The sequence below is a fragment of the Ostrea edulis genome, chromosome 3 (genome assembly GCF_947568905.1).
Source record: "Ostrea edulis chromosome 3, xbOstEdul1.1, whole genome shotgun sequence".
Lineage (NCBI taxonomy): Eukaryota > Metazoa > Mollusca > Bivalvia > Ostreida > Ostreidae > Ostrea > Ostrea edulis.
In genome coordinates, this window is record NC_079166.1 from 42,818,197 (window position 1) to 42,831,252 (window position 13,056).

A 13,056-nucleotide genomic window follows, 5' to 3' on the forward strand; every position below is an offset into this window, starting at 1 on the left:
ACATTTCTGGGTCATTAGTTCCGGATAACTTTAATTAAGACATATCTCGCCTAATGAATCGGATGTTAACAATATACGCGGATTTAGCAGCTATGTATGTATGTATGTAAAGGGAGGGAAACACGAAGCCAGAGAGGCGATAAGGTGAACAATTTTTGTATGACAACCAAGTCAATATTTTTTTTCGTTGTTGTTAAAATGTATTAACCGAGATATGGTATGATAAAAGGAGACTTTTTAAGATACTATAATCGAGTCTTATCACAGGCAATGGTATGATAAAAGGAGACTTTTAAGATACTATAATCGAGTCTTATCACAGGCAAACAGTGTTCCATTAGTGTATGACGAGTTTAAAATAAATGCCAACCTTATCTAAATGTTAACTAGAATGCAAACTTAATTTACAAATTTACCTTTCTGGTGCACGTTTTGTGAATGAAAAATCAATGCACTCTTTTTTGACGAAGCTTATATTTACAATATCGTAACAGATGATGTTTATTGGGGGGGGGGGGGGTCTTTTACTTTTTATGCGCCCGTCATTAGACAGGACGTATTATGTTATGACGCTGTCCGTGCGTCTGGCTGTCCGTCCGTCCGACGTCGTGTTTTCCGGACTTTGATGCATATTTGGTCACAATTTTTTCCTCGAGAAGTGTAAGAGTGAGTTTGCATTTCAGCTGGATTGGTTCGTCCTTGACCTACTATAGGGTTATAAGTAGGTCAAACAGTTTTCCGGACTTTTTTTCGTTACAGATACAAATATTGCTCTGAAATTTACATATTAGCTGCCTCTCAGAAGAATACAAGTTCAGTTTGCATTTCAGCTAGATTGCCCCATCCGTGACCTACATTAGGACTAAAAGCAGGTCAAACAGTTTTCCGGGCTTTTTTCATTATGGGAACAGACATTGCCCTGAAATTTATTCAAAGACTTCCTCTTGGAGGAATACAAGTTCAGATTGCATTTCAGCTGGATTGGTCTGTACTTGTCCTACTTTTGGGCTAAAAATAGGTCAAACAGTTTTCCGGGCTTTTTTCATTATGGATACAGATATTGCCCTGATATTTCGTCAAAGGCTTCCTCTCAGAGGAATACAAGTTCAGTTTGCATTTCAGCTGGATTGGTCCATCCTTGACCTACTTTTGGGCTAAAAATAGCTCAAACAGTTTTCTAGGCTTTTTGTCATTACGGATACAGATATTGCCCTGATATTTAGTCAAAGGCTTCCTCTCGGAGGAATACAAGTGCAGTTAGCATTTCAACTGGATTGGTGCACTAGCTGCTTTTGGGGTAGAAGTAGGTCAAAGAGTTTTCCATATTTTTTTTCTCGGTATGGCCACAGGTATTGCTCTGAAATTTTGTCATAACCTCCCTCTCAGAGAAATACATAATCAGTTCACATTTCAACTTAATTGGTGCACCATGACCTACTTTAGGGTTAAAAGTAGATCAAATGGTTTCCTGGACTTTTTATCATCATAGATACATGTAGATTTGCACCGATATTTTGTCACAACCTCACTCTCAGAGAAATACATATTATTAATAAGTTCACATTTCAACTTAATTGGTGCACCATGACCTACTTTAGGGCTAAAAGTAGATCAAATGGTTTCCTGGACTTTTTATCATCATAGATACATGTAGATATTGCACCAATATTTTGTCACAACCTCACCCTCAGAGAAATACATAACAATTCATATGTCAGATGGATTGGTGCACCATGACCCACTTTAAGACTTTTCTATTCAGAATGTGTGTTGTCAATTCAGAGTGCATAATATGCTTCCAGGTTGAATTTCACTGTCCGACGGGCGTATATTGTACCGTTTGTGGTACTCTTGTTAGCTTTTCTGATCACATTGTCCATCTGTTCGTCCGTAAACTTTTTTAAACAATGCCACTTCTTTTCCAGAACCAAGGTGTTATCTTTAACAATTCCACAAAGCATCCTTGGGGATTCAATTTTGTTCAAAGGAAAATCGACATCCTCTCTTTTTGGGAGATAATAGAGAAATAGTGAAAATTTGGTGGGGTCATTTGAAAATCTTCTCAAGAGACTCTGGGCCAAAAAAGATGAAACATATTTGAAAGCATCCTTAGGTAGTGTAATATAAATTTGTTCAAATCACGGCCCCGATAGTAAGGTGGGACCACAATAGTAGATCAAAGTGAATAAAAAAACACCTTTAAAAATCTCTCAACAACAGCAAGACCATGATTTGTCATATTTAAGATGTGCAAACATCCTTGGGTGGTGCAGATTGAAGTTTGTTGAAACCTTTGCCCCGATGATAGGGTGAGGGTAATATAATAGGGGATCAAAGTTTTACATGGCATACATAGGTAAAAATCTTTAAGAACATGAAGACCATGATTAATTATATAGATATGCAAGCAACCTCAAGTAGTTGTTTAAATCTTGGCGCCCGGGATAGAGTTGGGTCACAATAGGGAAACAACAGGGCCATGCTTGGTCATATAAAAATGTAATCATTCTCAGTTAGTGTAGACGCAACATTTTATTTTAGCTACATGTAACCACAGTTGAAAGCTTTCTGACATAGTGTAAATTCTAAATCTAAAATCATGGCCCCCAAAGAAGAGCGGGACTACGATAAGGGATCAATGTTTTACATGGGAATGTATTGGGAAAAGTCTCAAAAACAGCAGGGCCAGGGTTAGTGATTAATTTGCAAACATCCTCAGTTTGAATCAGTGCCCAGTGTCCTTGTGGGGACACAATAGGGGATCAATTGGGACTATAGGGAAATCCCCATTAGAATTTTTAATTTGCAAAAAACCCCTAGGTGTATGGATTTAATTTTTTTCAAATTATGGACCCTGGGATTAGAGTGGGGTTAAGATCGAGGATCAGATTTTACATAATGCATGTATACAGGAAACAAAAAGTTCTTTTCCGTAACAGCATGGTCATATTGATGTTGAAGCTTCCCCATGTTATGTGGATTCAGATCCCCTAGCCTGTGAAATTAGGATTCAGATCCCCTAGCCTGTGAAATTATGATTCAGATCCCATAGCCTGTGAAATTAGGATTCAGATACCCTAGCCTATAAAATTAGGATTCAGATTCCCTAGCCCGTGAAACTAGGATGCAGTCACAATTTTTTTTAAATGAGATTAAGGTATGGGACAAGTCTTTAACATCTTCTGAAGAATAGCAGGGCTAACGATACCTCAGGTGAGCGTTGTGGTCCATAAGCTTCTTCTTTTTTATTAAATTTTTTTTTTTTTTTTTACAGATTCTTGTAATCAACAAATCCTCATGTGACGTCATCGGCGTTTGCAAAATCTTCAATTGATTAATCTTTATCAGCTGATACAATGATTTACCTGTAATCCACGATTAATATTAGAATTATAAAGCAACAGTCTTTTGAATCTGTTGCAATTATGATTCTGTCGTTTTAACCAGTTTTATGGGTGGTTTTTTTAGCATGCTGTTTAACGAATATGTGCGATTTTCTGATGTTAATATACACACTGTTCATTATGACAACTTTAAAAAGGTGGCAACATATACATTTTCTTTGGTTGATTAAATCAAACTTTAAGTGGAAATCAAATACAGTGTTTCTACTCTGAACCCATAATACTGCGAAGTCACGTGATCGTGGAGTTACCTTCAAACAGTTAATTGTTTTTGGACATTCCATTGTACTTGCATATGAAAAAACTAAGTGCAGATTTGAGTCTTTGTTCGTCAAGATAATTATAATAACGCAATCAATATAATTAATGTACTTTTCAACATAAACAAAAGCAATACATATTTACATTCTAATTTGATTTTTGTAATGAAAAACTCTTTGTTGGTAATTTGACAACTCGCCCTAAACATTTACTTTGACGCCACAATGCCAATCCGACCCATTACCGTACGTGGAAGAATGCACCAAACCTACGCCTTTTTCATGGCTGTTCCATCAAACCATGGCTGTTTCAGATTGTTGACTGACGAGCACGGAGTGTACAAGGGTGGAGACGATAAAAAACATCACATATGTAAATTTCTAAAGCACGCTATGAACATTTCTCTTCACATCATTACTTGAAATCAACAACAAAGACACATTTATGAGCGAAAGCGCTAGAATACGATTATGCCTTTTCATCACTGTATGATATTGTACGCTGACTGTACACGGTGGTGAATCACTTGATTTGACATGATCAGTTACACGGAAAATAACGATGAAAGTCAACACAAGGGAAAATTCAAAGGAGCAAGTAACACCTTTATCAATAATAAAATGTAACATGACTTATATCAACGTTTAAAGGACACATATCGTGTTTTCAAAGTATACAAAATTATATGCATTTTGTCTTCCTTATGCTTATAGAAATTAATTGTAATAGTTCGTTCGCTGAAGTATTGCGATAATTAGCCACAATACGGACTTAAATCTAAGCCCTGATTTCAAAAAGCCTAGTTAATTAGATAGGTAGTCACGTGGTACAGTGACGTCATATGCGACCTTCGTCGATCAACTTGTTGTAAAAGTAGTGTTAGATATTTTTAAAAACTCAGGATTTAGGGGCCTAATAAATTTACCATGGATAACATTTATTTCGATGTTAACAAATTTCCCGAGTCTTATATCTTTTAGCCACCAGTGCATACAAATAGCGGCCCAAATGTAGCGAGGAAAGCGAGTATGAAATCTGGGAGTAAATAATGTTTACATGGGATCACTGTCTAAACAGAATATGGTAATGTCATTTCTGTAAACAACTGTAATTAGCGTTGTTGCTTTTTGAAAATAAACAGTGCAATTATTATTAAATTTATTTTGGAGAAGTTAGATAGATCTAAATTATGATACGATTATGTATCATTGACAACTAGGCCTACTGTCACGGGTGCATTTCGAAAAAAAAAAAAAAAAAAAAATAATGAAAATTATCAAACTTATGGTGAAAATCCCAATACCCTTTAATTATTTTATTCAAGCAATTTTATTAATCATTTTTGTTGTTGTTATCTACACGTTGTTACTTAGGAAGTGGGAGCGCGGCGTGCTAGTACGTTGTTGTAAACACGTACGTGTTCCTTTAAAAAAAATGAAAGCATTATAATTCAATTCAAAGTTGGAAAATATCATATTTTATTATTTATAATTGAAAGTTCAATTATCTTTCATCTTCAAATTTCTTTTTTAAAACTACCAGTTGGTAGACACTGCTAGCGAAGTTCTGCCTATATGGTGTTACAAGGTGAAGGTCAGTTGATGCGAGTGTGTATTGAATTTGAGAGCAGAACGGAAAGCATAAGCCGTAGGCCTATATGTAACAGTGGGTAGCTTCGATAGAACCATTTTCTCGCAGTTTATCTACGTCTTTGTCCAAGTGCTTGTTTAAAAAAGTACAGGGACAAATTCTACTGGGTTTTTTATGGCAAAGTCGTTGTGCCGACAAAAAATATTCACGTCTTGTCCCTCATACCTTCCTTCGGAAATTGAAAAAAACACAGTCCAAAGCCTCTCTACTGACAGCAAGTACACCCTTAAACGGCACAAAACACCCTAATGCAGTGTTATTTACAAGCCGTTAATGTGATAATTGTTTGTTTGTCAATTAAATCTAATCTGTTTATGAAATGGCTAACAACTGTTTTCAAATCTTCTCGCTCGAGGTCGCATATGACGTCACAGATAATGGCGCGTAAAATATCGAAGAAAATATGCATATCGCAAGATTTGAATTTCATCGCTTTCAAACTCGAAAACTACGCAAACTGTTTCATTTAAAACACATGTAAAGTAGTTTTAGGCATGAAATGAATTAATTTTGCTGAAAAAATTAAAAAGTTTAAAAACATGCGATGTGTCCTTTAATGAATAATATATACTAAAATGGTAGTTCTACGTGCGATAGAAGCAGATAACATGGACACAGTTTTTTGGCGGCCGGCCGGGAAGTTTTTGACTGAAAATCAGTGTTCTCCGCTTTTATCACAGGTAGAACTACCATTTTAGTATGGATTTGTTCCTTAGAAAATTCTTCAAATGTTGAAATAACTTATGTGGTAATTCGTTATTGATAAAGGTTTTAATCGTTTGAATTTTTTCCTTGTATTGACCTTCGTCGCCATTTTCCATGTAATTGATCATGTAAAAGTCACGTGATTCGCCACCGTGCGTAAATGAAAAGGTATTCTGATGTATCGCACTTTGTACGTGTTTTGACCGATTTCGTGGGTTGTTGTTGTTTTGTTTTTTTTGTCACAGAGAGCAGCCGGACCGCTCGCGACAGTTCATTGGTTGAGTTTGCTTCGTGACCGGTAGGTCGTGGGTTCGAGCCTTCCCATGTTTAGTTTCCGGTTGTATTCAGTAGGAGGGGCACGCTACAATTGTTCTAAACATATCATATGCATGGGGATAACGTATGTACGAAATATGATAATGGTATTTTTTCTATTTGGGAAAATTTCTAATTTACCTAGTAGTATGGTATTACAATGTACCTCGTTGTATGTGTGTTGACAAAGCCTACCCGATTGTCAGTTTTGATCTACAATGTACCATCACACCTGAAGTGACTGTCAATCTATTAGGTTACCTTTCTTCTAATACAGTCCTAGTGCATTGTATGTATGAAAAAGGTATGAAAAAGGTACGAGATGCTTGGGTGAATCATTCATTGAATGTTGAAAAGTCGATGCTTTCGGTGCTTTTATGAAGACAGTTTTTGTTACAGATACGATTAGAAGGTTGTAAATCGGTTTTAAAGGGAATTAAATGATCAGAAATTAAACCCAATATTTTATATCGCACACATTAATGCAGTTTCCTGTCAATTTTTCGGTGGATATATCTATCACACAAGGAAATCTACTGCAAACAAAATATGCACCAATGGCACCAATTCTGACGCCTAGAGCTCGCTATAACAAGTAATCTCTGGGTTGTAAGTTCTTTATCATTATTTGATATTATAGGTATTTTGTGTCCTGTAAGAAGACTATAGCGCCCATTGAGAACAACCTGGTACAGTTTACGGAGGCAGAACTAGACTTCATGTAAGGTTTCAGGAGACCGAATTCATTAGGGTCAGTATGATTGTTGACTAGGAGTTCATTTCCACGGTGTGTTTTTTCCATTGGTTGTTGAATTTCACAGATACATTAGATTGAAACATTACACCGGGCAGCTGCGGATCCTTTGACTGAATGTGTCATTGTCCTGTGGGAATATTTTTGATTTATATCCAGTTTCTATAATTGATTGACTGATTATTTGAAAGCTGATGTCCTAGTGCAGAGAGTTTATTTCTTTAAAACCTCACAAAAGTTTAGTCGAAGTGCCACAAATTTTGACCGTGCTATCATAGGCATCATCTAGTATTTGTACACAAGTTCAGGTTCTTTAGCGTGTCAACGCCAATGTGACATCTTTATAGGGTCTCGGTCTGGAATCAATGAACACTAGTACTATCATTGTATTAACTGCCGACTATCGCGACGGTATAGTTATTATGTTGCATATCAAAATTGGATTACCTCACAAAGTAACAAGAACTTCTTTATTCTGCACCATATATCAATATGATTGTATTCTTATACCTATTACTGTATAAATGAAGTTATTTTCTTTTTGTTTAATTCCATGTTTTTTATTGACGGATGAAGAGGACGGTTGTAATTTCACTAAGAGACCCGCCGTGTTGATGATAATATGTCTAAAACCAAGCGATAAGAAAGTATTGTTCCTTTGTGAACTTCACTGCTAAATCCAAATGAAGGACTATGATGGCTTTTATGATACCTCAAATTTTGCATATTTCAGTACACAGCTTTCCATGACAAAGCAGATATTTCATAGTCCAAACTACTAACTGTATTTTAAACCTTTCACTGGAAAACCAGGTATCTATTCTAGGTAATAGATTTACCTCAGATTCAACGGGAAAATCACGTGTCGGCCTTTAATCAGACCCGACAGGGCTGCAAAAGTGAAGATATCGCATGGAAAATCGATTCAGACAGACAAATAGACATGGGTAAACATTCGAATGCAGGGATCAATAACGTACTTTTTTTTTTGAAATGTAAAATATGACAAGGCATGTGCTGTATTGGAACGAGTGATCGCTTCATGTGTACGGGTTGGGTTTTATCTGTAACATTGAATACCTCTACGAGCACACACACACACGCGCGCGTACGCACGCACACACATATTTATATACAGTGTATATCCATTAGAGAAATTCACTATACATGGACACCCTCTTCCGCCCCATCACAGGATTAAACTCTAGACCTGGGGAATCTCCTACAAGCGTGTGAACAGCGCGTTAGACTGCCCAACCATCAAACCCACTCTCAACAAGCCCATCGACTCTCACTTGTACCTTTTGCAATCCATCTGTCATCCAACCCACACTTTCAAAGGTGTGCCTAAGGTTTGACCACCCGAATCCGCCGCACCTGCTCTACTCCTACTACTATCCAAGAGCGAATCCTCAATTCTCATTTGACAGGGGATATGATGCTTGCAAGGTGCAGTCCGCAACGGATGAGCTGACTCGACAGAATTGACAGTTCCTCCTCCGTTACACCCCCCCCCCCCCTCAAAACGACAGGGTTCCACTGGTCACTTACTTACCACCCCGCCCTCTAGAACCTCAACGGTATTCTGAGGAAACATCTGAACATTCTGTATGCCAATAAACGAATGACTGATGTTGCCAAAGAACATATGGCATCCTTCAGACACCCCTGAATCCTGAAGGGAATGGTAGTAAGGACTAGACTAGAACACTCTTTACTTAATGGTATACGAAGTAATGACAGTCGAAACTGTATTAATTAAAGACCAATGACTCTCTGATCATGTAGTAACATATAATACGCCCAGTCAAAGGTTTACACTGTCCAGAAGATTGTTGTTGGCAAAATAGTGAACGGTGTAAATATCAATACATCGATTTCATATTCGAATATCATGACTTATTATATGGTTAATTGATATTATCCTATGGTTAAACATCGAGTATGAATAAAATTGTAACACCAATCACCGGTAATTATGTTAATTGTACATGAAAGAATGATCTGGGGTAGCATGTGACACACATGGGGGGGGGGGGGGGGGGGGGAGGGGGGGGGGGGGGAGGTCAGCTTGCGCATGCAACTACATGCTTATCGGAATCAGCCATGTTTCATTAACAATTGTCAAGAGAATTTAAAAAAAAAATGTTCTCTGTGATTTGTGAAAAACAGTTTTTAGTGTTCTTGATAAAAACGATTAATGTGATGGAGTAGTTACATAACAACTTATTCACGTCAGCAACGCTCAACAAAGGAAGTAATATCCTGTTGTTCAAAATCTTAAAATGGACATCAGTTGTGCACAAAATTGCACTTTATAGCTTTTGAAACGAAAAACGAGTCAAACTTGTGAGCAACAATATTTTGTTGCCAGACTTGTATAACTGCATGAAGGCACGAAACTCAAACGTTATTATTTAGACTAGATTGTGTCCCCTGTTGAATTTTATCTTTAAGGTCCAGATCAAATATAAGATCTAGAATGACTCTTGATTTGTGAGGTTAAAGGTCAAAGCTACAAATATTCCACATTCATGTATTAATGAAATATTTGCATGTTTCAAGATTTAAAAACTATTTCTAAACAAGTATTAAAGTTTCCGTTAGAAACACAAGCCTATGTTCCATGTATTGCAGTCCTGTTTTTAAATACATCTACTTGTTGTCATATTTGTCACATACAAGCTTAAATACATCTACTTGTTGTCATATTTGTCACATACAAGCTTAAATACATCTACTTGTTGTCATATTTGTCACATACAAGCTATCTGTAAGATCAAATAGAGTATCATTAGTCAAATTATGCCATTGCATAGATTCAATATATCCCTGTGAACTCAAAATAAATAACACCTCAGAGTCGTCCACTTCTGCTTCGTACTTAGATATTTTATTGAAAGTAGATACTAACGTCAAACTAACAACTCAACTTTATGACAACTGGATGATTTCAGTTTTTTCATCGTCAACTCCCCATATTTATGTAGCAATATTCCGTTATCACCTGCATATGGTGTTTTTATCTCTCTACTGATTCGATACACAAGAGCTTGTTCTGTGTATGTTTAGTTTTTAAATCGAGAGAGGCTACTGACAAACAAATTGATGGTGCAGGGGTTTCAACAGTCTTGTTTAAAGTCGGCATTCCGCAAATTATATGGTCGTTATAACGATCTAGTTTGCCAATACAACCTATCACTGGTCATATGCTGTCTGACTTGTTTCATACTGATTGTTAGGCCGTTCTTGGCACACTGATTTTGATTACGAATAACTCCGTTCACCTGATCAAGATATAGGGCTCACGGCGGGTGTGACCGGTCGACAGGGGATGCTTACTCCTCCTAGACACCTGATCCCACCTCTGGTGTTCAGGGGTCCGTGTTTGCCCAACTTTTCTATTTTGTATTGCTTATAGGAGTTACATGTATGCGATTGATCACTGCTCGTTATCTTCACCTTTCATGAAAGGCACTTATCCTTATTGAGCACGGCAGTATTGTATTTTTCTAACTACGCTGCAGGAAAATACTAAATTCATTTTCTCTCTGTTTTTCTTGTATATTTACTACATGTATATATATATATATATATATATATATATATATATATATATATATATATATATAATCGAAAAGATAACGATTTTTTTGAAAATCTTTAACGTTGGCCATAACTGTTGAATGTTTAATGTTAGGACTTTCACATGTAAATTCCGTGCGACAAGACCTTTATCTGGATACCAGAATTACTTTATCAGTGTTTACACATCTTGTTTTGTGTTCCTTTCTTTATTTACTGTATATAAAATGGAATTGATAACGATTTTGTCACAAGGAAGGACTCCGTAATATGAATGTTTTTTTTTTTTTCAGATTAAGACATGTATGTGAATAAAGGACTTCAATTCATAGCCAAACGGGCGTTTGGCTAAATTAACTTTAATGGACACAGGGGACTGTAGACGTTTTGAGTTTTCTATGTATCGTCTGAACTCCTAAAATGCTCTATCTATTAAAACTTTTTAAATTCATTTTGCGTTGATCCCATTTTGAAATTTAATATGGAAATGTAATAAATGATATACATTAGGCTTAAACAATAAGATTTTACAAAATGAAAATAATCAATAATGGATTAATATAATTAAAATATCATGTTATTAAATTTACAACGCTTTCATATCTCCCCTTTCTACAGGTCTAATAGAATAAGCTATAATTGCATTCAGAAGTACAATTTGCGCAAACGTTGTCTAGGAATAACACTTAGTTAATTTGCAGTGATAAAAAAAGACAGACATTAAAAATCATTTGATGTTCCGGGAAATCACACATTAATCACAGACATTTTGAATCATTCAGCATCAACATCAGTTGTCACACAGCACATTCAACAATGCACTCAAACTCATGGATGTCGTCTGTTTGTTGGTTAACACTGATGAAGGTACGTTCCGTCTCGCGTCCATTACAATGGAAAACCCTGAGAAGCTTGTAGACGATTTGGCGGCAAAGACCGAACAGTTGATCACGAAACTTTTCTGACGTCACCACATATAAAAAGAATTTGCAGGAAAACGACACCTGAGAAAGAAATGTAGCGACAGTGATTACAACGTGTTGAACAACTTCAAATATCCTGCAAACGTTGGTGAGAAGTCCCAATGTGACTGTGGCTGTCCCTACCACAATTACTAGAGGCATCGTTTTGAATTCTTGTTGGGTAGATACATTAGAAGGCCTTCCGCGGATAGATCCATTTAATTGTCTCTCGTTTGTCCTGTACTTGCACACTCTAACCACGATAAGGAATAACAAAATAACAATTGTAATGTATGGAATAATGGCAACGATCACATAATCCACTTTATTTAGGGTGTACCAAGTGTCGAGCAATCCTGGAGCTTGGTACGGTACACAAATTATTTGACCGTTAAATATTTTCAGTGGCCCCATAGTCCAGACTAAGTGGTGGTAGAACACAACTGAAAATATCGCTAGAGAAACAGCTACACACTTGGCCCGGAACTCCGTGCAATATTCCGACCTTTGGACTGGCCAATACAATCCAATGAATTTATCAATGACAAGTGCGGTTGTGTACCAAATGGAAAGAAATGTACACATGAAATTAAAGTAATTAATCATCTGACAAGCTCCATGCAGTGCGAACACGGGAATTTGGTAATAACCGGATAAATGATGCATAAGATGGGTAAGAATTACTCCGTTATCCACGAAAGCAATAGCGGCGATGTAACGGGACGAAGAAGCATCCCTCAGCTTAGATTGCGAAAAGATGTAAAATGTAACCCAGTTTAATGGAAAACCGAGTGCAAAGATCACAGGCACTGCAACCTTGATAAATTCGTTGACCGCCATGAAGTGTTCGTAACCTTGTGGTGGTGGCGGCGGAGGAAAGTCTGGGTACTCTGGACCTGCATGGCACATAATTCCCTGTGTCGTGTTAACATTGTGCGATTCGCACATAGTGGTTAAATTTCGTCCATCGATCATCCTACAAAATGCTAAGGGTCTTTCTCCTTCTTCAGTCTAGATGATAGGAGAATAATCCATTAAAACAAATTTACATCCGGAAAGAAATTACACCTCCTGTCGTAAACCTCATCTAGATTACAGCGTGTTTCTCACAATCTGAAACAAATAGATAAATCATAGAAATTTTCATCTGTACAAAATGTGATAGAATGAAAGAGCTAACAGTTTATTGGTTATAGTGTTTAAAGAATTCAGCAACATTAAATTCCAAAGTATGGAAAGAACTCTAGCGTGAAACGCACAAATCTCCTCATCCAGTGAATAGCAAAGCGTACTTCAGAATTCTAGTCCCAGTGAAAGCGGGAGGAAGCGGAAATCGTATTTATACAGACACATTACCCCCCGAGAAAGATGATGCTTATCTATGGTAAGAGATTATTGGTTTCGCCACAATGGCATTCAG

The 13,056-nt window shown here is 36.8% G+C and overlaps 1 protein-coding gene and 1 long non-coding RNA gene across 3 annotated transcripts in view; one reads left to right on the forward strand and one right to left on the reverse strand.

Moving 5' to 3' along the window:
• Positions 1 to 16: 16 nt before the first annotated feature.
• Positions 17 to 11,125, forward strand: LOC125675647 (uncharacterized). Its single transcript, XR_007370590.2, has 3 exons — positions 17 to 144; positions 6,976 to 7,086; positions 10,968 to 11,125. It is a non-coding gene; the product is annotated as an uncharacterized LOC125675647 (long non-coding RNA).
• Positions 11,126 to 13,056, reverse strand: part of LOC125675645 (uncharacterized) — a 28,597-nt gene continuing 26,666 nt past the window's right edge. For both annotated transcript variants that reach the window (XM_048913420.2, XM_048913419.2), the window contains exon 2: positions 11,126 to 12,749. In XM_048913420.2, coding sequence (XP_048769377.2) covers positions 11,472 to 12,611 — 1,140 coding nt within the window. In that variant the 5' untranslated portion in view covers positions 12,612 to 12,749 and the 3' untranslated portion in view covers positions 11,126 to 11,471. The remainder of the gene's footprint in view (positions 12,750 to 13,056) is intronic.